Source organism: Genypterus blacodes, unplaced genomic scaffold, assembly GCF_046128005.1.
Source record: "Genypterus blacodes isolate CSIRO-AG114 ecotype Tasmania unplaced genomic scaffold, CSIRO-AGI_Gbla_v1 ptg000021l_1, whole genome shotgun sequence".
NCBI lineage: Eukaryota > Metazoa > Chordata > Actinopteri > Ophidiiformes > Ophidiidae > Genypterus > Genypterus blacodes.
The window spans coordinates 8,985,584-9,011,273 of NW_027466834.1; the positions used below are offsets into that span (position 1 = coordinate 8,985,584).

Genomic DNA, 25,690 nt, shown 5'->3' on the forward strand with positions numbered 1-25,690 from the left:
AGATCAGTTCGTCTCGGGGCATTATGTCATCGCCAACCCCATTACCAACACAGACCCACTCATTCTATCTATGAGACATTTGTCCAAGCTCACAATGCCACAGACAGCTGCTTACAGAAGGAGCGCTGATGGCCTGGCTTCTTACAGAATGGCCTGCATGCTTTTCCAGCCCACAGAAGCAAATAAGTGGCATTTTCCTTACAACACCCAAGCTTTTCCCACAGCCCCCAGAGCAAAAACCAGCCCCGCCAATGGTTTTAGGTCAACACTGTGACTGGACTGGTGCTCTCACAATAACTCCAGCCAACGTGTGTCATGATAATCCCTTAGTTATGCAAATCTCTCAGCCCGGTGCCGTTTATGCTGAGGGTGAAAGTGAAATATGGCAGCACAATGTAGGTCACTATCTTGTCACTTTTCTCCACATTGGTCGAATGAGCTTGAAATCTCTTCCCAGTGGAGCCACCGGTTACAATCCAAAAAGTTAACACAGCTCTCAGTAGGGTGTGAGCAATGGCTCCGCATGGTCAAACTGGCGCTGAAGTGATAAGGAGAGGGAAGATAGCGATCGCGAACACACAAACAGGAGATAAGACAGTAAGTATTACATATTTTGCCGCCTGTTTTAGGTTGAATGAATGCGAAGCAGGCATGGGGACAGGGATAGGGGAGCATTGTTATCATCTGGAGCAGATTAACATTCATCTGCTAGAGGGGGGAATAAACATTACTAGAAAGTGTGTCAGCCCTTTCAGAGCGCAGTAACAAGGGTTTCAGACAATAAAGGTCATTAGCATTGTATTAATTTTGGCTAAATGCGCGGGCGGCGAAAAGTCCTTGGCAGCGGCATGTGTTCAGCTGTGTGTTCTGGTGAGAGTGTCTGCTGAGGTATGGCGATGATGGGGGGGTGTTGAGTGGCGATGTCATCTTGTTTTGGCTGATCGGTCTGAACTGAAGGGATTTAAGGGGTGAATCTCGGAGGGTGAACGTGTAATCGCACTCTGATGAGGAGAAACTAGGCTTAATAAATGTAGAAAACAAAACAGAGTGTGATGTGATGCATAGTATTGTGGTATGGGGGGGGGGGGGGGGGGGTATGTGAGGAAAGTCATTTTTTTTCAACACAGCATAACAAACAACTGCCAAACTCCTTAAAATCACCTATACATCTGTCTGTGAAATATAAAAAATGATCTACAAATAAATAAAGAGAGTCAGGTGCTGAGAGTGGAGCGTAGCTACAATGACAGCCTCCAGTCTCTCCCCATCCCGTAAAGCCTCGACCTGACAGCTGAGCGCCGGAATATGTAGCCTGCTCACCTGCTCTGTTGACCAAACGTAATCTATAGTTGTGTTTGCTCGTCCATCATTACGCTATGCAGCTGCAAACAGCAGCCAGGTCAGATCGCGGGGGAGAGGACGGTGTTTTCATGCCGGCTTACAGCATCTAACTCGGTCTGCTCCCTCTGTCTCCTTAAACTCCTGAGTCAACTGCAAGCTGTACGGCACATGTTTATGATGGATGTAAGCGTTTAGCTCACCTTATCTCCTCCCTGGTGCGATGCGCGAAGGCTCGTCTGTATTTCCGCCCCCCTGCGACTGAGCGATACCGTCTGCTGGCTTTATTTACGCCGAGTCCCGTTTCAGCGCCGCGCCTCCTTCACTTGTCTCCTCTGGTCCTCTCCTCCTCTCCTCTCTCCCACCAGTTCACCGACTCTCTCTCTCTCTCACACACACACACACACACACGCACACACGCTGGCGGGGGCGCGCAGCGGCAGTCCGAGCGCACGCCCATTGCGCGCACTGCAGCGCCGCTGCCGCTCTACGGCGGCCTGAAGGCACTGAACCGCTCCGGCAAATTGTTATTGTAACAGCCGCTGTAATAGTGCTGGATTCCCTCAGGCTGCACGCCGCACATCAAGCCGCTAATGTCGCTTAATTTGTACGAGTCAGCTGCATATGGTGAATTTACAAACAGCAGCACACATTGGATTACCTGCAAAAGCCTGTAACTTGATCAAAATTCTTAGTTTGTCTATCAAAAGTAAATATTTATGACAATGAACTTTCAAGCGCCACAGAATGTCAAGTTCTTGTGTCGATGATGACAGATAAAATAGGCACAATGTTCAGCCATGTTGTCAATTGACAGTGAACTCTTTCTGATGGAAACTATGGCTAAGGTTTGATGACAATGATTGAACTGCACTTTGCTGTATGGTATTACATTACTGAGTGTGTGTGTGTGTGTGTGTGTGTGTGTGTGTGTGTGTGTGTGTGTGTCAGTGTGTGTGTGTGTCACAGTACAGTATACATCTGTATAATGTATATATACTGTAAAATGCAAGTGGAATACTGTCATATGCATACAGTAAGTACACAGTGTTACAGTACAGTGCTCATTGTTGGGTTACAGACTTGTTCTGTCTACGAGACGTTTGATTGATGAAGGACACAGTTGTTTTCCTAACATCTGGCTGTACACTTCGACCAGCCTTGGCCAATGTAAAGCCATGATGGAGAACATGGTTCACAGCTGTGGCTCTCATTATGGGGAACGTGTCTATGTCCTTGGCCTTCTACCTCTTCCTCTGTTTTGCCTCCTTACACCATGCAGACTCACTCCTCCTCCTTTATCCATTGTAGACATTGTAACACTGTTGTGCTCTGTCTTTGTATGCTTGCCTACAGAAGGTTGTAGACATACACCTCTGCATGTAATGACTTAAACAATGAACTAATGCCTACATTTTAACATGACATAAGCAATTGATAATGTGGGAAACAACAGAGAAGTGTACATTTGAATGAATGGGAGAAAGAATTTGCAATTTGCTCAAAAGAATGATAAATTTATGAAGTGTACAAATGTCTAAATGATGTGGAGGTTGAACAAGAAGCTTTGAGAATTTCAATTCTGATCTGAGAAATGTACCAAAGTGACAGAGAAAAGCTGTAATTCCAGCTCGGCAGGACATCAATGCTTAATTGTTGACGCACTCATTGTGCATTTCATCCTGAAAGCAGGATTGCACTAATAATCATAGAAATCCGGTTGGGTCAACCAAGCCCCTGGTGGATGAGGTCATGTGATTTTAAACGTGACATTTACTCCCAGTACATGTTACACACACATTATCTCAGGCTTAGCAGAGGAGGCCATCTGCAGCCACAGAAGCAGGCATCCAGGGCAGGTTGTGCAGTTATTGCTAGGATAAGCCTGCTTTGGAAATGACTGAGGACTTGCCTCGGTAATGGATTGAGTTGCCACATGCATGCCCTTTGACTGAGATGCTTTTCAGTTTGTGGTACATTTCTGTAGCAAAAAGAAAATCAGTTCATAGATTATAATGAGTCAAGGCGGAATTCACCATATCAAGGCATAAGAAACATAAAATCCAAAACTCTTACACACAAGAGTGAACACATTTTTTGAGTTTTTCGAAGATATTTCTGTTTTGCATGTAGCAATTAGTGACTGGAAAGATTTGAGACAGAGAACAGGAAGACATGTATTCAAGGTCGTTTGCACAATCTCACAGCAGCGTCATGAGCATCGGGCCTCCAGCCTCCCTCATTATCAACTCCAAGCAATCATGTGGGATTTCTGTCCCTGTCTGCCAACACAGTGCCACACTGGGAAGCATTGTAATTGTCCCTCACCTTTCATTTCAACTGCCTCCAGATATGTCTGCATACCTCTGGAATCTCATTAAAATGTTTTACTTAATTTCCTGCATGCATTTAATCTATAAAGTCTCTCTGGGATTGCCACAAGATCAAGGATAGGCAAAGTATAGCGCTTAAGTTGCAAAGCGACTTGTCAAGATTATGCACTGAAATGAAAATTGTACCTCGCTGGTGCCCCTGATTACTCTGCTGATTGCTGCAGTAAGCATCAGAGTGGCTCATTGAAATCATTTGATATCTGAAAACCGAGACCTCACATAGGAAGACTGTTGCACAGGAGAAACAGAGTTAACAGCAGCTTACTTCACGGATTCAGTGTTATTTCTCCATCTTTAGCAGAACAAGCAGGCAGATGAGTGCAGCACCATCAATCTGACCATGAAATGACTCCAAATAACTCTTAATGATTAACGATCCAGATTTATCCCAGGCCACTCAGCTAAACTCAAGTTCAAAGCCACACTGCCACACACACAGCAGTGTGAGGCGACCTCACAGCTCTGATCTGAGATCATTACGGTCTCATGACAGTTTTGACGGTATATAAACAAGGACTGCATCTTTTTTTGTTGAGAGACAGAAGATCTCACTCTCTGGATGACACAATATATTATAGTATATAATTAGTTTTTAGCAACATTGTTAGGTATATTTACATTGCTGTCTTTCTAGAAGTTTATTATATACAGCATATTAACTTCACAAACACCATCATCTTGGGGAATCATTTCCATTGTAAGGTGTCACACACTAAACAAAACTGTTTATATTTTGTAATTAACCCTTTAATGGAGCAACTGGTTAACATTTTCCCTTTCAATAACATGTTGAAGAAAGCATGCAAACTAACTTAACCTTTACTTAACCTATGCGATTCAGTTGAAGTAAGCTAAAACCAAGAAAATCCTCCTGGGGATTAACATCCTGGGATGTAGGTGCTGTGCTTCCTTGTTGGCTACCGACTTCAGGGCTGATCTCCTCTTTGTCTGAATACAGGTGTCGGCACTCAGCAAGCAGCTGCAGAAGTCTACTAATGCCATGTGACAGTTTTGGGGGAATATTCATCAGCAAGCTTATATTTTTGGATACACATTGGGACAGGGATATTACAGAACAGCATGACATCAAAATATTTAAAAATATGTTTCTAATAGTTTCGAAAATTAAAAAGCAGCTATTAACTCATATTTTTGCTGAATTTGTTAACATTTATCATCTATTATTTCACATTTTTGAGAGCCTTATTGGGAGAAATTCTGATTTATTTGTGTAGTTTGGTATATTTCAGTTTATAGTTGATGCTATTGTACATTGGCCAACTGAAGGATTGACTGCTCTTACAGAATAATAACACTAGTAGAACACAGAACCTCCTCAGTATCCATCCAAGACCCATTTGTATGCAAAGTCAACCAGGCAGGCCAAAGGTGCAAAGCAAATGAAATTACTGATGTGATTACTGCTCGGAGAGAAGTTCAGAAGTCTGTTCAGTTTAAATCAGAGGGGAATGTACTTCCTCTCTCAGGCTTCTGCATAATTACGTTTAGACTTGTCAACATTGAGTGGGGGGAAGCATGTTAACACACAAGGGGCAAAGGCATGACATGACTCCACTAAGTACACGACAGTGGGTGTTGGGTGAAGATGCCACTGTCCGAAGCCTCGCTGCCTTGTATTGGTCAAGGTTCCTAGTTTTTTCTCATTTCTTTTAAGCTGATGAACACCTAACCTGAGCAGTGACAACATTCCTACTGCCCCATCAGGGACATAGCTTTAAGGGTGACAGATGATGATGATGATGGTCCACATAACAATAATAATATTCCAGTTTGATATGTTAATAAAAGAAAGACATAATGGTTGCAAATTGGAAGTTTCCTATCTAAATAAACTACATCAATGCGTTTGATCAATAGATAGAATTCAATCAGCATAGCAATGAGCATTTATCCATTTTACACTAAATGAATGGCCACAGTGTAGAAGAGTGTATGTTACCAGTGTTGTGTGGCTTGGTCTGTCGCTTTAATAATATACAATTGACATATAGACTCCCTGTACTTCTCTACTTCCAGGATCAAGGTCATGCTGTGCATCTTCCACTGTTTCTCACTGTTGTGGTTTGTTGTCTCTGCCTTTCAATGCTGTCCCTGTTTATGACTTCCTGCGAAGAAAGACCCGATGGAGAAAAGATCAGGAGCCGACATGCCGGGGTGTGTTGACAGTGAAGAGTCCCATTGGTTACCATGGGTGCCAAAATCAGAATAACTGGCCCGCTTTCAAACTTGCTTGTAAGTCTAGTTAGTTTATGTAATCAGCCATGTGCACAATTACCTTCTATCGCACAATGGTTACTGGAATAACTAACCATGGTGTACGGTGCCCATGCTGTGCCAGTGTGAGTGTGTGAGTGTTTTCAGCTCTCTGTCAGGATAAACATCAACTGGCTCGCATTGATTGACCGAAGGCAGAACATAACTTCAATTTCATGGATAACAAAAGAAGTCCTATTGTGACAGAAAATAGATTTAATCTGAAATTAAATGTGCTGTTGTCATTTTGTGGAGGAAATACAAAATAGTTTTCTCATTTTGTGAACAAAATGGATTGAGTGGATCGTGTTTTGTAATGAAAATATCTACTTGTTAATGTTATTGATTTTAAACATAGCCAGTCTGGAAGAACCCAGCCAGCGATGCAAACAGCCATGTGATCTTTGGACAAATTACAGCCAGAGGGAGGTATCACAAATAGAAGATAAAAGGAGGACCTGCAGACAAACAAATTATGTCTGAATCAAAACATTTTGAGGCTTGCAAGACCTGACAACTTTAAGCCCTGAAGGTTCTACTTTGTTTGAGTTATACGTCGGCCTTTAGTCTTCCTATAGAACAGAGAATCAGGCACTAACAGTTTCTCAGTATTCTAATAAATATAAGGGGGGGAAGAGAAGGCGATGGATTTGCGGCTCAGCATCGTGTCGTCGCCCGTTTTATCCTGCGCTTTCTGCCACCGTCTGTGTTTTCATGCATGTGAGCAGTTGGTGAGGAGGAGCTGAGCAAGTGCATGGTGTTAACGCTGGAGGGAGATGTGATCCATCACCAGGCCCGGGCCGGTTTACCCAGGTGCCTGTGTGAAGCCTCGCACCGTCCTCATCTTGGCTTTTTTGTCTTCCTCGCACAACAGCCAACTTAGCAAAGAGCCTTCAAATGACCATGTCTGAAAGAGAGAGAGATAAAAGGATACTCTACTCTCACACGACTCTGATGGGTGAAAAACAAACTAAACATTTAGGAAATAGAGCAGTAATGGTGAGGACATACTGTATATCAGTGCAGATCTCTAAAGGAATAATTAGCGCTTGTGAATCAACAACTCAATATCCACGCCTCGTCGTCTTGAGATGATAAACAAAGCTGGGAAAACTGCAGCTTTCCAACACCGCAATTATCCATTCTCTCTATAATGAAGAGGCAACATGCAGAAGAGGCTTACGAATGCATTTTTTAATTAAATACACTCCTAAACATTCTTAATGCAGGACCATCAGATTAGCTGAATTACATTTTGCTGCGAAATATCTAGCTTTCCATTTGACGTTGGGTCCTTGTGGAGTGTGGCGTCAGTTATAGAATACAGTACTTGAGACAGCTTAGGTTAGTGGGAAACACATTCTCAACAATAAAGATCATTCTCTAAACTGTGGTAAATTAATAAACAGCAAGCCAGTCCTCCAGCTAAAGCTTTAACGCTTTAACCAAACAAGTGGAGCAGCAGAGAGGGACACAGCACTTCAAGCTCAATTGGGTGAAGAGGCATCAAAGGAAAAAGACCCAGCAGAAAACATGCAGTGCCTGAGGTGATGTCCATAAAACAAACCATCATGTTCATATTCATAAAAGACTCTACAGCAACTAAAATCACATTCTCTGATATAATTCAATATTTTTTACAGCCCTGTCTCTATTTAGACACACATACTGTTTATCTAATGTACATATTTCAATCATTCTTAACCGTTTACTGTACATGTCGGCATGAAACTCATTTTTTACAGCTTTTCCACAAGAAGAAATAAAGAGATTTGCTCTTCTCTTGGATTTTTTACCTTCAAAGAGCACGTTTTGTTTTTTTGCCTGTGAGCGGCGAAAGAAGCGTTGCAATCTGGGAAAAGCAGAAGAAGAAGAACTACACAACCGGTGTGTTATCTCCACTTAAAAGAGCATTGCGTGTTTCTACGTCTAATGTTGTCCAGTTCCTTTACAACACTTTAAGCGGTTGTGTGTGTATCCTCATCAACACTGAACACTCAATTGGGTCTCTCGCTTTCCACTACACAGGTAACCATTAGTATTTAGTCTTTACAACTGAGAATTCCCAGTTACATGAGGTGATCTATCTAAAATAAAAAGGTTGTTTCGCTTCCCTAACAAAAGGATAACAACCGTCTCTCCAGCTTAAACACAGAAACACAGAAAAAAGGTTTCAAACTGATGTATTGGCAACGATAGTCTAGAGATAGTTAAGTCAACAGCTTGAGGCCGCGTTCTCTCAGCAGGGGCTTCTGTGCGGCGTTACAGCGTTCTCCCTTTTTTAAACGTGTGCTAGAAGCATTTGTTAGGGAGGCTGATAATGCGTTGAGGTCCCGACTCCACACACGCCACACATCACCTGCTGCTCTCTGAATGCCACGGTGTCTTCTAAGTGCAAGTCAAAGTGCTCACAAACCCATCGGCATCCAGATTAATTTGAAATACTTAAAAGTTATACATAAAAGAAATAATAATCACTACAACGGTCTTTAGGAGGGAGGGGGAAAGGGTGATGTTGAAGTCTACTCTCTCTTGGTGTCAAAGAAGTGTACATCGGCGTACATGTCGGCCTTGGCCCTGGCCCACTCTGTCATCCTCTGCACAGAGCGTTTCTCTCGGGTGAGGATGCCGGCGACCTTCTTCAGCTTCTCCTCGTTCCTCTCCAGGTACCGGATGCCTTCGGCCTGCAGCAAGTTGAGCTTCTCCTGCCTGCTCTCGTCCAGAGGGATCTCTTCGCTCATGTAGGGGTTGAAGCGGAAGTACGCGTTGGGCGGGAGGAAGGCGGCGAGCATGGCGTGGACCTCTGGAAAGGGAGGGGTGGAAATGGAGGTGGACGTTTTACATAAATGTGCCAATAACCGCTTAATAGGTCCAACGTGTACAAACATTCAAAGAGTGTGTTGAGAGGTAACAGGGTACACGTGTTTCTCATGACAGTGCTACATGTGTGGTTACAGAGTGAATGCTCAGGGCAGAGTGTGTGTCAACGCCCTGCATAGAAGGTTATTCCAAGTGTAAAGTGTCTGATGTGTCAATCAAACGCTCCCTGTGGAAAGCTTTGAAAAAAATCGCAAACAAATGCAAACAAACAGGAACAGGGTAACAAATAACAAGAGTGTAGTGGAAACGCCTGAAGGAGCCGACAGCTGTGTCATTTTTCTCAAAGTGGCCCCATTTGCTCAGGAGCCCGGGCGTGAATTCTCTAAAGCAGTGTGTTCTCAAATTTTGTGAACTATGTGTCAAATGGTTGCTGTACAGGATGGATGTTGTAGGTGTTGGAATTGGATTGCAACACACAGGGGCAATACAAACTGAATATTATCCGATTACAATAGTGGGAATTGGTGCCGGGTATTAAATTGGCCTTATTTGTTGACGACAACAACCTAAGCTACGTTGATGCAGCCCGGACAAAGAATGCGGCTCGAGTACACTGGGAGAACAAATGGGACGGAGATTCCAGCTAATCTGTGGTTTCTAGAGAACACGGGGCGGTTTGGGGAGAGCGTAATCCCAAATACAGCAGGAGCAACATTTAGGTCACACAAGCTGCAACACGTCAGCGAAAGAGAGAGAGGGGACTGAGCTAAATTTAGGAACAAACAGTGTCCATGTCCAGAGTGATAAGAGGCCACACTGATATTGGGATCAAAGTGGATGCTGCTCTGCTGTGTTCTCTGCTTCAAACGCATCTTTCATTCATAAATCACCCAGAAAGAGGCACAACAGGAATACTGCACTACTGCTAATGTGTGACTTTGGCTTGTAAACAATGCCATGAAAGTGGGTCACGCCAGGTCACACGCCAATTAATACGTCGTATATCACCCGCCTCTGTACTGACAGCTGGATAGGGTTTCTCATCAACTCATGAGGACTTCCTGTTAGCCGAAGCTTTAAGTTTTCAGTTATTCTGTCCCTGCAATGTGGCCACAAATGATTCGGCGTCTTCTTCAAAATCACTTGCCCTCTGTCTGGGAGCAGTCGCTGGGAAGAAACGTTCTGCTATAGCTAATGGATGACTGACACTACAAAGATAGAGGAGTGAGTCATAGAATATTAAAATCATCTCAGTTAGTTTTCTTAGTATGAACCATAAGGAGAGCGAGAGAGAAAAGGTCTTCCTCTTCCTCTTCTAACATCCTGTGAAGCTCTGGAGTGAAGGGATTCATTGGATTGAAAGTCATTGGTGTTATGCGGCTACACTGTTATGAACTAGTTTATATATAAGGCTTCTTTACAGGACGGTTTCTAAAGGACGCTCACTTACCCTCAGTGTCTGTGGCACTGCTGATGACGTTGGTGAGCTTGGTCTTGAGGCTTGTGTATGTGGTGCTGTGCTTCCCGGGGTTTTCGAAGCGGCCCGTGCCGAGCGAGACCACACACTCCAAAGGTGTGTCGGGCCACAAACACTGACACTCGTGGATAGCCAGCGCGGTGGGGTTGTTAATCAGCAGACCTCCATCCTGAGAACAAAACAAGAATGGGTCTCGTGGTCCAAAAAAAATCCATCTGATGGTTTTGTGTTTTCTGCCTAGACCACAGCGAGACAAACCACCGAGCTGGCATATGAATCAACACTGCCTTCCATTCATTAGATTACATTAATAAAGAACATATGATGAAACCAAAACAAGAGATCAACCTGGAGTTTCCCAGTCTACAAAAAACAGAGCTAGATTGTTGTTTTCTTCCCCTTCTCCCCCTTCCCCTGCCGCTTCATTCAGGCTTTGATATTGAACAACTGCACGGGAGTGCTGCTGCTTCGGATCCATAGTCGACCCAAGGCAATTGGGGGGGCGGGGGTGGGGGGGGAGTAACTGTAGAAGCTGTGGGGAGCGTTGAATAGGCATGAGGCTGAGGAGCTATGGGGCTGTAGGCTGGCGGCAGGATCAAACACACATGGGCCCGGCCTCATTAAAGAGGCCAGGCTGTGTGGGGGGGCCGCAGGGCCCCAAGGGTCTTGGGACCACACTATAGGGGAAAGTTTGTGTGAGTGTGTATGCACGTTGAATCAAAAGCTTGAGCCTGCCAACATAGTCATACATATCATACTGTGTGTGTGTGTGTGTGTGTGTGTGTGTGTGTGTGTGTGTGTGTGTGTGTGTGTGTGTGTGTGTGTGTGTGTGTGTGTGTGTGTGTGTGTGTGTGTGTGTGTGTGAGAGAGAGAGAGAGAGTCCACACACGTTGACCTTTGGGGAGAAGAAGAGTGGGGCAGCAAATCTTTCTGGGTCACACAAGTTTACATGCAGACGACTTTCCTACTACTTAACTACTACTTAACACAGAAAACTAATTTCACACAGTGCTGTGATTTAAAATGATTTCATTGCTAATTTCAAGTCTCTGCAAGGAAAAAAGGTCCCATTGCTGACTATGTGTTACTATGTCACTTGTGGTGTTGTGGTACAAAGTAGCTGGGCTTTGTGAAACAGCAGTGAACACACTCGTTGCCTGGATGACCGCTGTGTTATCAAGTTTGGTGGTCATTATTAAGAAATTAACCAAGTAATGCCATGATGTACCAATCAGAACTGTGCACAGTGAGCTGAGTGATATCAGGGCGGCCTACCAAGGACAAGCACTGTTAATCATCTGAACAAAGCAATTGTGTCACTGCCCCAGAAAGAGAGAGAAAATAACAGTCGGGAGGGAAAATGGAGTTGATAGTTAGAGCGGAGCCCCTCAGCAGCAGCCCCCACAGACACTGAGACATCCCTGAGTAGGTTCTGGGCTTTGTCTTAATATGGCGCTTCCCTTAATCAGGAGAAAACTATGAGTGTGACTGTGGAACAACAAATATTTAAAGTGAACTTCTCCACTCCCATGGATTCACACTGATGAGAGACAGGCGTCGCCTTGCAGGATAATGCACTGTATGAATCATTTAGTGCATCCTAGCTACTTATTAGCGGAAAAGCCTCAGATAGAGCGCGGCTCACTGGCGGAGAGAGATAGGTGTCACACAACAAATGTGCGGCCCCGCCATGGAGACACGTAAGGACTGCTGAGGTAGCCATTTGAACGAAGCACGTCATTATGCACCAGCGGGGTGTCTGGCGAGAACGAATCACAGAAACGGGAAGAGAAAAAAAAAAAGAAAAGCCTGGACCGGAGTTGCTCCTAATTGAGACGGAGAGACTCAGTCACACAGCAGTGAGCGCCAGACAAGCCCAGCTGGAAACTAAAAAACTCTGCAGCTCTCTTACCACTCGCATAACCGAGAGAGAATCCATTTTCTAAACTCGGTCTTAATAACGGCAGCGTTCTGGGTCTAGTAGATAGTTCTTTGTATCAATAGCTGGGGGTAAACTTCACAAGCAACTGCGCAATTCTCCTGTGAACTGGAAGTTGAAGGCTTTAACGTTCCATTCCAGTGCACCTGCATGGGTTGTTTGCTGAGTTTGTTTTTGGCAGCAAAGAAGCTTCTTGGCGGCATTGGAACACTTTTGGAAGGATCAATAATTCAGAAGAGCATTTGCATCTGTCATCTCCTTCCACAGATGTCAGGAACAAACAAGGCTCCTTGAGGGACACGGGTAGCGAGCTCTTCCACCGTAATCAAAGAGTTTTGGCAGATGCTGAACTTGCAGAGGTTGTGTCAGGGTAGGTACCTCTCAGTGAGATACACATGTACCCCTGAGCACAATCTCAGGTTTCCTCAGGCCAAAAGGAAATTTAGATGTGGAGTTAGGATGGGAAATCTACTAAAGACGATCAACAAATACACGTTCAACGCCAAGCAGCTAAACTCAGGCTGTCAAACACTCAGCATGACAGAACCCAAAGGTCACCTCCCTGCATAGGGATTCAGCCTGATCATCCCAATCTGACTGTGAAAGAGCGCCGCATCTCAGAAGGTCAAACGTCCTTAGCTACGACCGAAATGCAAAACGGAATTGTGAAACGCAAGGTTTTGATTCCTCCTCTTGATGTTCTGTGCTGGTGGGCTTTCAGAAAAGGCGTAATGACTTCCCTCTGACAGTGTTGCCTGATTCCAGTTGAGCTCATTTGTTGATACTCCAGAGGCTCCAGAACTCCTCTGGCCTCAGCTTTTCGCTCTTCAGGGACTCATTTTCTCCTAACCTAGATCGAGCAAGTTTTTCAACTAATTAGGGCTCCTGCAACCATGGGAACCCCTTTTTCAGTCGGTCAATTAAATGGATTTTTTGAAAAGAAACTGGATGTTCGGAAATAACTGAAGTGATACGAGATTTTCCCTAAAAATGGCTCCGTTCCCTTTCATATCAGTTTGAAATGTTTCTGCCGTATTAACTTTGGCGCACAGTTCTTTATTTGAATAGGAAAGAGGCACTATCCTTAGGATCAGTGGAAGTCATTTCATGCCTCAGTGTGCGTCTTCCATTAGCCGGGAAAGCAAACATCATCCTCTTCACTCGGTGCGTCTTCCTCTCGTCTTTAGAGCCCGTGGCTCTGCTTCAGCACCGTCCTGTGTGAGGTCATTACCAACACTTTCTAAACTCTAAATGAGGTGAACCTTCTGCATTTATTATACATTATGCCAAAGATGCTCATTCAATTGACAAGTTGGGTAATTATGCTGCTGTAAACAAGCTCACACTTGTTGCAATTTCCATTCCTACCACAACTAAAATCTAAACTCAACTAAGATCAATCAACATTCTTCTGCACAGAAATACCAATCACAAAATAACAACAAAAAGAGACCGAATTAAAAGAATAGTTTAGATAGCAGTGACACACAAAGGCCGCTGTTGTCATCAGCGAGGATGGGAATGACAGCGGTATTAGCATGGTGAGTGTCACTCTTAAGGGGTGGCCCGGTCAAGTCAAAGGTCGTCATGCCGTCTTGCATAATGACGTCGACCAGTTCCCCCTCTTTGCCGTTTTGCCTAGGAGGCTTCAGAGGTCACAGTGAGGGTCAAGTCATCTTCCCAGGCTGTCAATGGAGCACAGAAGCGTTTATGTGCATGCCAAGCGTCGCTCCAGGCAGGCAGAAGCAATCAAAATTTATTGTGCGCAGGTACTTGATGAATCCAGGACCACACACACACACACACGCAGGACTTACAACACAGGATGATCCATCTCTGCTGTAAACCTGATCTGGAGAGGAGACAGCTCCCTCATTGATACAAATGACTATAGAATTGCTTCCTCATACCTACTTGGTATAGATTTCTATGTTAGAAATAATAAATGTCCTGCCCGTCAAAACAAAATCTATTGTGCAACGGAAAGCTAATTTCCCCCGTGCACTCAGGAGAAGACACAAACTTGAATATCAATATATTCTAATGCAAGTAAGCAATGCGCTGCCTTTGAAACCGCAGGTTTAATGCTGTGCGTTATTCCAGGAAGTCCCATCTGTAGCCACTGTGGGGAGAAGCCTGCTAAGTGTGGTGTGTGTGCTCTGCTAGAAGGTAAGGCGGTTAGAGAGAGAGAGAGGCTTTCACAAAGCAGTCAATCAGTTTTTGTAATGGGTGGGCTGACGCATCCCCACAGAATGTGTGTGTGAATGTGAGGACATCTGTGCGTCACAGATCACACAAAGAAAGAGGCACTGGAGTGGTTGAAGAAAGCTTGATCAAAGAAAGTTAGTAGGTAGGTACTCACTGCAATGTAGGGAAAAAAGAACCAAAAAGGAGATCAACTGTGAATGAATAAGAAAAGGAAGTATAGAATTTGGCAGTCAGGCTCCCTAAAAAGCAAGTTACACTAAGTTTGAGAGGGGGGGGGGCATAAAGAAGTAAACTTAAAAGGCCTTAATAACACATTTCAACCTTAATTGGTCTTCAGAGCAAACGTCTCATACAAGGCAAGTAGTCTATGATAAAATGACCTCCCATCCAATCACTGCTCCCGCTTCCCATCCGCTGATTTGGTTTTGGCTGAACAGATAATTAAGACACCAAGAAAGCACCAGAAAATGTGTATTCAGGCAAAGCGACAGAAGAAGCCAGACCCATGTCAGGAAAAAAATAAGGCCGACCAGGATTAAAAGAGAGACTTTACATTACAGAAACACCCTGAAAGCCATGGCATCATTGAGACCAGGATAGTTACAAGCGTCAAATTGATGGATCCAAAATGTTTCCCTCTTAAGCATCCTTAAACCACCATGGAATAACGGTTTGACACACTCCTAATCCTGCACAGGTAAAGCAAAAGTGTCATTATCATGGCATTCTGCAAAATGTCTATTGTTAATGTGTGTCTGTGAGCGTGTGTGTGTGTGTCGCCACACTCAAAGGAAAGAGATTCTGCTTTTGGGAACTGCAGCAGGGCTCAAAGTCTAAGCTCCAACATCCTCAAGGCCCAGCTCTTAGTGAGTGACAGTGGAGAAGCAGGCTGAGACGAAGTGGTGCCTAAAGTCCCCGACTGAGCCTGAGCGTACTCATCTCTGTCTACTCCCCGCATCGCCTGTGAAGCACTGCGATGCTGAGTGTGGCATTTATGGCCCCAGTAACTTCACGTCCAGCGGCCATGACAAAAAAAAGTAGTGAGAAATAGATTTTCCACAAGGATGCAGGATATTAAACTGCAGTGGCATGGCCGTTTGTAAGTTAAGACTCTTCTTCTTTCTTCTTCTCTGTCTCTCTATTCTCTAGTACTCACACACACGTTCAGCCTCAGGTTTATGGTCCAAGCTGTCATGTTAATGTCTTCTCTCTGACAAAAAGCCCGTCAGTGCAGGTGGACTCCTGACTGGACCTGTTCCACTTCTGTCTGTATTAATGCTGCGAGTTTGAGTGGTGTTGAAAACCGGGACAGGCCAATTTTACAACTTGGAAAATGCAATTAAACAGCCAACAACAGCAGCACCGAATTAACAAGTGGCAAACCCCAAAATTCTTGATGCTACATGAATTTGCGATGTGAAAAAAACAGTCTTTCTGCCATAATGGCGCCGTGTGGAGGCTCTCAGAGCTCACACTGGGGGTGGCGGCGGCACCCTGATCCCATGCCTCCCATTAATGCCTGGCAGAGATTGGCACAAACATTCTCCCATTCCTCCCAAATGCCTCAGGAGACACCATGACAACTACTCGGGAAGCAACAGGGCCTCCTCGCCATTCCGTTCATGCCCTGGCATCCACTGTCAAGCGTGTGAAGCTGTCTCCTTCTGTGTCCTTTAGAGGCGAGATAACAGAGACAGATTTAATGTGATACATGCTCCTCCTACCTCCCTTTAGCTGATATATTTCCCCCCCTTTCCCCTGTTGTTCTCTCACCAAGACATCATCTCCATGGCTGTGGTAGCAAGTGCGAGGCTGCGATAAAGCCATTACTGCTCTACTTTATGTAAAGGCCTTGCTCCCAGACACAATTCCCCCCTCGTTTCCAGTATGAATCTAAATATACGGCACTTGGCTAGATTTCCATTCCAGCCCGTCGAATCCCAGAAACAAACAGTTGTAACTTTCTCCAAACGCAATTCCGGCATTCGTTCGGCACGCAGAACGGCAAACTCTGTTGCGTCGAGTGTACAAAAGAGTGATTGTGTCGGGCGGGGATGAAGTAAATGGAAAGCTCTGTAGGCGCCTGTGGAAAAGAGTGAGATGACTCGATCTCCAGGGAATCCTGACATCACAGGGACGGCATGTTATGGAGCAAGACATATTTTCGGTAGCACAAGTTGATAACACATACAGCGGTACGTCATTAGGCTGGGTGGCATGCTGAGGCGGGCCAACACTTCGCTTGGAAGTGGTTAAATGATGCATGAATTTAAAATGAAAATCAGCCTCATTCTAGATTTTAGCGAGACAGATTTTGGTTTAATTGCTTGGTCCTTTTCTCCATTTAGAACCTTTTCTTAATTCAAAGGTTATTAATTATTTAGGATTATTATATTAGATATTATTTTAGTATTTTCCTTTCACTATATCATTTGTATTATTAAAATTATACTATAATGACATTAGCTGTATTATATACTTATTATTACAATAGGCAGTGACTAACATAAGGTGGGTGCTAATCCGCGACCACACACACACACACACACACACACACACACACACACACACACACACACACACACACACACACACACACACACACACACACACACACACACACACACACACACACACACACACACACACACACACACACACACACACACACACACACACACACACAAAATGACAGCAAAAGCAAAAGACACAGTAATGAGCATTCAAGGGCTAAATCCCAGAACTATTAAATATATTTTTTGGATGCCTTATAAAAAACAAAAGCCTGTGTAGAAAATAATTAGGGAACAATTGTCAGAGCGTGTGTTCAATCATTTCATTTAGATGCTGATTTTCACAGAAATGAAAATAAAGTGTTTGGAATAATTGAACTTCAGATGTGCTAAATCTATTTAACTACTGACAGCGTCTCATATTATCACAGTGTGAGGTTTCCTGCTCAGATTGTTAGACTCGTCTGTCTTTCCATTTCCCCTTATTTCCAGTGAGGCATATGTAGCGAGCAGAGGAGTCACGTGTAATGAAAAAGCGCCGCACCGGGCTAATGTATGCGTCTCAGAATGGGGTGAGACCTGCGAAACAGCAGGCTGGGGACGTCCCAGGCCACAGGTGGGTTCCATCAGAGGCTCTTTCATTCCCTCCTCCTGCACTCCCCCCCCTCCACCTACAAAATTAACGCTGTTGCCAATTACCAGTGTGGGAGCGTGGCAACATGGCCACGCTCCTTTGATTCAAAACACACACTCATTTATCTGTGTGTGCCAATCTGTGTGTACATGCTGATAGAGTCTGTTTAACCAATGTAAATTGAAGGATATCCTGGCATGTTCATGTGTGAATTCAAAGCAATGCTGCCTGGCGTAATACTGAAACAGAAGTGAAATATATGTTCTAACTTATTAATCTATTTGCATCATATTAATTCTAGAAGCACTTTGTAACTATTGCTTGAAAATGTCCTATATAATAAAACGCATTATTGTGGCGCGTCTCTGCTCGCCGGCTGTCTAATTACCTCTCTGTTTTGTCCTGACTCAGCTAAAACCCGGAAAATCATAACACAAAGGCAAGCAGAGGAGCCAATCATATTGATCAGTCAAACGGTTGAGTGCCCTCGGTATTTGGCGATGTACCAGTGGCTAATGCATACCTGTGTAGCGGGGATGGAGTTAAGTGTGTCCGACTCCGGCTCACTCCACTGTCAAAATGAACCGAACAGTGGCAGGAAGGAAGTGGAGTCCCCTCCTCCAATTGTTATGCAATTTGTCTTCTCATCAGGGCCTCCAAACAACCTTCAAACACTCAGACAGCACTTAACCCCTGCAGCCAAACACTGAGCCCTGTAGTACTGCAACACAACACAGCAGTTAAACTGTCACCGGGTGTGCGAATATATTGTGTAAATGTGGAGCGGGAAAGAGGAACTTTGGCTTTGAGCTTTAGCTTTAAGGTTGTCCTAGAGGCCTTATTGTACATAGCACACATATTTGGGACTTGTTTATTTACTCTTGATCAGTTACATAGAGATAAAGCTCACTTCCCGATTCGGTCCTGGCCACTGAATTAACTCACATATTACAGAAATGGAACGCCCACAATAGGATCTTTCTATTGATTTAGTAAGATATAGAAACAAAACATTACTTCTATATTGACGTTTAATGTTTACACAAGAGTTAATGGGTATGTCATATGTTAGTTACATCGGTGGCTTGTTTCTACTGTATTTCTTTATACAAATGTTCAGGTTGTATTGCTATACAAAATAAACAAACTGTGTCATTGCTGTGTCTTGCGTGTGACTGGGAATACACACACACGAACACAGCACACCAGAGGCCTCCAAAACAGCTGCTATAATGTCAGCATGTATTTCTTCGACCAACTGATTTGGAGGACTACCTACATACATTTTGCTCTCAAGTCCCTCAAAAACAACTTCTTCGTCTTTCCTGTGACCTGTGTTTTGGATTACCTGGACCTGTGTAAATAAGTTATTCAAAATAATCTTAATAACCGTAATATAATACAGCCAGAGGATATTTTAGACATATCCACGTCAGCCTGACACCCAACTCATCATGCTCAGTGTCACCCTTGGCGCTGGACAGTGACTGATGTGAACGGGACCTACCTGGTGTAGATCATTTCCCAAGCTGAACTCCTGGAAATACCCAGGGGCCGCTGACGAGGCTCTGATCGCCTGCCACAGTTGGTGCTGGCAGCCCCCCAGGTAGTGTGAACGCACTCCAGGCAGCAGGTTGTAGTTTCTGAACACGTAGGCCTTCAAAGGAGTGCCCCGGTTCACAACGGTGCTCACTGCTGCCACCTACAGGAAATGACAAACAATGCAACTTTCATTACCTTTTAAAATCAGCTCAGAACACTTAAAAAAAATGTATCTACATTCTCATCTTCAGTCACAGCCAATAAGCCATCTAGTTATTAAAATCTAACTGAACCTGAAGTATTTTGACAAGAAAGTAATAATATCTGAACAAGCATTCACTCAAATGAATTCAGTCCCTGTTTTGTGGGCATTGGTGAAGCCTGGAGGCAAATGGAACTTTGCCCAACACAACTTCTTTCCTTGCATGGCTGAACTTATCGGAGCAAAACTTCCTTGTACTATTTATTGGATGTGAGATGAATGCCAGACAGTAAGACTGACAAATCAAAAGAGGCTTTCTGTAATGTCGCTGTGAACAGGGTCGGATGAAAGCTCACGTCGGTGTCAGAGCAGAACAGAACAGAACATGAGAGAAGAATGCGCCCGAGCGTGATGAGATGAGAGCTCACCTTAGGGCAATTGGGGTTTCTTGAAGTCTCCACCATGAGATGCGAGCCCATTTTCTCTCTGTGGAGGAGAGTGGAGTGACTATGTTAGATATTGTCACAACTTCGAATTACAGATCTAGTGCTTTAAGTAAGAATGTATGCTCAGCCTCCTGGACAACAACAGTGGAACTAACTTCAAGATGTTCTCCCAGGTTTCACTGTCATAGAAGGCGTGGTTCCAGCCCATCTTCACAGTGCCGACAATGACGTTCTGCTTGAAAACATCCGTGCCCAGCTTCCTATAGAGGTCGTTGCATTCATCTAGTGGGATTTGGAACACGCCCAGCATAAACCCGAGAATGGCACCTGAACACAAAACACAAACGAACACGCAATTAAAGAGGGGAAATGAAATTAAAGAGGTTCCAGCAAACCATTTGTACAAAAACAGCCTTTTGTTAATAGGAAGCATAAGAGCCTCGGTTTCACCCCTTGGGAATGCAAACAAGACAAGTTGCTGACAAAGGAGAATATAGCCTGGAACTTGAGACTTGATTAGCGGCTGAATATCTCAGAAGAGTCCAATCAAGTGGATTAGCATGGCTACGGCAGTACAGCCACATAGGAACAGAAAAGCTATCTTGATAGCAAAAGTTTGTATAATCTGTATAAATGCAATCATTAGCTCTGATAAGCAAAGATCCCTGACTGGACTGGCACAGACCTGAATAATGAGTGAGATCGAGCCGACCAGATGCAGCCCAGATGGGTTTTACATGTTTGAGCATCATTCTATCGAGCTTACTACTCACTAAACCTGAATATTATGTCCCTCCTACAGGTGGAAAATTAAGGCAGAGAGAACAGAGAGCAATGAACACAGAGGAGGTTTCTGCTAGAGAACGTCATATGAAACAAAATGAGGACACGGTCTAGAGTACTCCCTTGTGGTGATGTTGCACAGAGGGAAAACTCCTCATACTGCTCATTTCTTGAACAAAACATAAAACCCAATAAATGAAACGAGCGTTTGTCTAACAGTAGCAATGAAAAACGGGACAATTGAATGTAAAGCTACAGAGATCAGAAGCATGGTGGCGAGGAAATAAAGGCCAGACTTACATTGTCAGACCATTCTGTGAAATTGCATTTGGCTCTAATAGCCCACATTCAGCACATATGTTGATTTCACGCACACACACACACATACATACAGTAACTGGGGCAAGACGACAACATACCTGTGCTGACACCACAAATATAATCAAACAGCTGGTAAATTGGTTTGCCCGTCAGTGCTTCCAGTTTGTGTAGAGTCTGAAGGACAAGAAGTCCCCTGAAAGTACACACACACACACACACACACACACACACACACACACACACACACACACACACACACACACACACACACACACACACACACACACACACACACACACACACACACACACACACACACACACACACACACACACACACACACAAATAAAATAAGTTGGGTTATGAATTTCCTCCAACAAATATATTTGCATGACTTATACTCAACTTTTATATATTTAAATTGATTACTAAAGGCCTTGACTACTTTGTTTCACAGTGAAAATGGGCAGAAATGTGATATCGTATGTGAGCCTCACAACAAAGGAGCAGAATGAAGCCATAGCCGTACCTCAGTCCTCCTCCATCTATGGACAGGATCCGAATGCCGCGGCCTTTGACGGGGTTTGCGTAGCCGACGAGAGCGAGGGCTTCTCTAATCGCTGCCCTCAGGCCCGGGTCGCTGGCCTGACGCAGACGTAGCAAGCGTGGGATCACCTTCTCCTGATAGAATATACAGGCACATCATAACAGTTAGCAAGATGAATGAAACAGGTCTTGGCTGTATCAAAGCACTGTGCCCTGTGTGGTGTGTGTAGCACAGACAGGAGACGAGGAGGGTGTGTAGAGCAGACGTGACACAAAACTGTCATGATGTCGGTTAAATGAACAGAAGAATTGGAGCTCATTTTTGAAAGGATACAGGTTAATTTTTCAACAGTAGAATCTAAATTTAAACCGGACCCTAATTTGTTCCCCTTGAACACTTGATCTTGAAATGTATGTAGGTCAGTTAATCCCCATGATTTGCAGCCATTTCACTAAGCGAACAAAGTCATTTGAAGAACATTCTCCTTGATTCTTTCCCAGGAAAAAATAATTCTCCTCCTTCCTTACAATAGCACAAGCACCCTTGGCTTGGAATAGGTTAGTGTTGTCCTCATGCCATCACAGATAAGGCTGAAGCTGACTGTAAATAAATGCTATGCAGTCCACATGTTGTTGCCTGGCTCGGTCACACACACATCATTATGTAAACACAGCTGACCATCTGACACTTGGACAATCTGACACCATGGGATAATGTACACACAACAGCGGATCAGATGTTCAACACGACATGCATGCCTGATAGAACATGCAAAAATAGTGCATGTTATATCACACAGGGAGCGTGTGGCAAAACAAAATCCTGTTCTAAAATGTCAGGGTGCCATGGCTGTGGGGAAAGTGCCTGTTCATGATTGTTCACCTTGACTGCGACGATGCGAGACTCTGGGAACTCCAGGAGGTGGTAGCTGAGATCCTCCACCCTGTTGATGTAGATTCGTACATCCGACGCCCTGTGGAGAGCCTGGACCAGAGCCCGAGTCCGGTTGTCCACACTCACCCTGGCAATGATCTGCAAGTAGCAAAAGATAGAGACCCTGCTTTGAATCCTTATCTGAGACCCTGGATAAGGTGTAATAAGGTGTAAAAAGCTGTAAAAAGTGTTTTACATGAGATTCAGGTCGTTTACATCTGTTAATAGGTTTAATTTGCAGCATTCTGGAGATATTTGGCATCCAATTACCTTTGAATGGACTCACTTCAACAGCTCAAAGATTAAAACCTTTTGCACACCAGAATAAATGCTTAGGCAACACTTTGTAATATCTATTTTGTTTGAGAACTATCTTTCTTTACCACACCCTGCATCATATCTCCACAACATTCTCCCAGCTACTTCATGTAAAAGAATACAGATGTTTCAGAGTGAAATGTCATAGGAAAACAGACATATTTGTATCTAACTAAACCTAGAACTTTATGTAGAGGAGCTTTCACGGGCTTTTCCATGTCATTTATTTAGCACATTGATTCATGAGGGTTCATTCAAAGGCCGGAAAGTGAACTAGGGTCAAAGTTCAGAAGTAATGCAGAGCTCAAGCAATCTGATAATACACACTCATACGTCATCAAAACTGCCAAGAGCAGGATGTCAAAATATGTTTACATCACCAAAACATATTAACTTGGATTAGCAGTGAACGCTACACTCATCAGCCACTACAGGTGCATCTCTTTATATTAGAATCTGGTATCTTCCCCATGATTGTGTCGCCTACTGAACCAGACTGAGAGACAATTTAAAGGCTCAGGAAACCTTCACAGGTGATTTGAGTTAATGAGCTGATTAGAGTGAGATACTGTGAGGCTGCAATATTGAACTTTTACACAATATTGTGATTTTCGGAGATTCTGAATGTGGGGTTTCCATGAGCTGTAAGCCATAATAATCACAATTAAAACAAATAAAGGCTTGAAAAATGTCACTTTGTGTGGAAAGAATCTGTAATATATGAGTTTCACTTTTTTGAATTAAATTACTGAAATAAATTAACTTTTCCACAATATTCTAATTTATTGAGATGCGCCTGTACAAGCTTATACTTAGTCAGAAAGCAATCACAAACAATACGAACATTCACATAGACTTATAAACAATTGCTTCACTACAGACCTACCTTCTCTCTTTGGTGCAGCAGTTTCTTGGCTTTCTCCTCTGCAGCCGTCTGCTCCTTGCTGATTGTGGCTTCAGTCTGGATTGGCGGTGCTTCCTCAGGCAACTTCTCCTCCACAGTTGCAATTTTGGATTGTGCCGCTCTGAATTTGGGGACTAAGGGGGCAATGTAGCTCCCTACGAAAGCTTGCATGGTTGGAGCCGAGTACGATAGGTAGTGTCCAAAACCCTTCTTGGAAGAAGTTGGAATAACTTGACCTGCAGCGTCTGGTTTTTCAGGTACTGGCATGAGGTCGCTAGTGTGTTGAACCTGAGAGGAAGCAGATGTATTCTTGACATTGTCCACTTCTTTGTCCTCAGTCTTTGTACTGCTGCCAAAGTACGCGTTGATGTGATGAGCCAGGTAATTGTACGTTTCATCGAAGCTTACTGAGGAGGTGCTGGGGTGAAATAGTGCTGTAGTGGATATGGAAGCTGCGCTCTTTTTCTCAGCATCACTCGACGGCGGTATGGGCTCCTGTGATTTCCTGGCACTGCTGGCTTTAGCGGGAGAAGCAACACGCCTCAGCCTTTTCTGCTTGACGTCATGCAGACTCTGGACTGTTGCGATGACAGTGGCTTTGGTAGGCTTTTGTTGAAGTGTAGAGGTAGTCACAGTTCCTTCCGGTGTAGCAGCAGCAGCTGTAGGAATAGCTGCAGGAGTGGGAGAAGCTGCAGTAGAGGGGTTAGGTACAGAGTTGGGTGTAGTAGTGGATGTTGAAAGACTAGCAGCATCACTGGAAGGTTGGTTGGACGTCACAGTGCTCTCCTCAGCCACAATTTCGACCTTTGCACCTCCATCCACATCTTTACCTATCTGGGAAGCTTTTGGTTTGAGTCTGGCAATTTTAGAGAGAATTTCTGTGTGACTTCCACTCACAGCTTTCGAGACTGTGTCCAGCGTGTTTTTGATTCGCAACATTTGTTGACTTAGACCAGCCGACCAACGTGAGGCCGAAGAGTTCAAACACAGGGGGCTGGTATGGAGTCCAAGCTTTTGTCTCACCAGCGTGCCTCTACAGAGACATCCCTTACGCCTCCTGATCCTTGCAGGGTGTTGAAGATGGAGCCTACAGTTAGAGATGTGAGAGAAGGGAAGTAGTGCAGCTGACCTCTGGGCATGTGACTGCCACAAGACAGCTGTTCTGTTTACTTGCAACATCCAGGTATTTGGAGCCTTGAGTCATTCTTTCAGGTCTAAGGCGAGTCCTCAAGGCTTTATCCCATCCAAAGCAATACAAGGTGCTTATACTGGTGATGGACAAATGAAAAGTGGTACATGCATGAATGACAACAATCAAAAGATGAAAACGGCAAATGAAACAACACGCACTACGCTCTAACTGGCCCCTGAACACCACTAGCTGACCCGGGAGGTATTTACTTATATTCATTATAACAGACAGAAAGTGAATATCTATTTGTGCCTTACTTATAGTATATTATACAACATTTCAACATTAGCAATGAGCTACACAGAGGAGGTAGCTCAAGCTAGCAGTTATGTGGACGAGACAAACTAAAATAAACTATACCATTCTTCATGTCCAACGTAGTCATTTCAGGAAGCGCAACAAGCTTTTCCTCTTCTCAGTGATTTACCACCTTGCGTTTTTAAAGCGGAAAATGAACCATGTGCTACTAGCGGGCAACTCTCCGTTCAGTCGGAGTGACATTTGCTCCCCAGCTTAACGTGACGTCGTCAGCGAGACGAAAACAATGATCACGTGAGGGTAAAAGTCCTCTCTGATTGGCTGATTATTATTCGGCCCCTTAAAGGAAGTCTGTTGATTGGTTACGACATAAAGCCTACCGAGAACTCAAGTTCGCGGTAATATATTTTCAAACCAAGATCAATAATATATGATCGATAAATACAAATGATTAGGCGAAAGTACTTTCGTAGAATATCTGTGTTATACAGAAAGTTGTGATTGACCGTGCCGTTTTGCAAATGAGGCTCTCTTTTACGTAACCTATTTGGGAATGTGATGACGTAGCCTGTCCATAACAAGTACACACAGTGAAGAGGCGCCTCATTGAAATAGGGCAAAGCCATATAATACGTTAGGAACTTGATA

At 44.0% G+C, this 25,690-nt stretch overlaps 1 protein-coding gene across 2 annotated transcripts; it reads right to left on the bottom strand.

Moving 5' to 3' along the window:
* Positions 1-7,458: 7,458 nt before the first annotated feature.
* On the bottom strand, positions 7,459-25,302 carry LOC142991926 (calcium-independent phospholipase A2-gamma-like). 2 transcript variants are annotated; one of them, XM_076142112.1, is made up of 10 exons: positions 25,145-25,302; positions 23,575-24,860; positions 22,320-22,469; positions 21,420-21,571; positions 20,989-21,083; positions 19,942-20,113; positions 19,769-19,826; positions 19,104-19,298; positions 10,276-10,471; positions 7,459-8,808 (listed from the first exon to the last, which is right to left on the bottom strand). In XM_076142112.1, exons 2-10 carry the CDS (start codon positions 24,769-24,771, stop codon positions 8,528-8,530), a joined length of 2,496 nt encoding a protein of 831 aa, XP_075998227.1. In that variant the 5' UTR covers positions 24,772-24,860; positions 25,145-25,302; the 3' UTR covers positions 7,459-8,527. The 2 variants fall into 2 exon arrangements, 1 of the variants encoding a protein (XP_075998227.1); XR_012961004.1 differs by lacking the exon at positions 7,459-8,808 and adding an exon at positions 18,120-18,317 and having other exon boundaries at positions 10,410-10,471.
* Between the last annotated feature and the right edge of the window lie 388 nt (positions 25,303-25,690).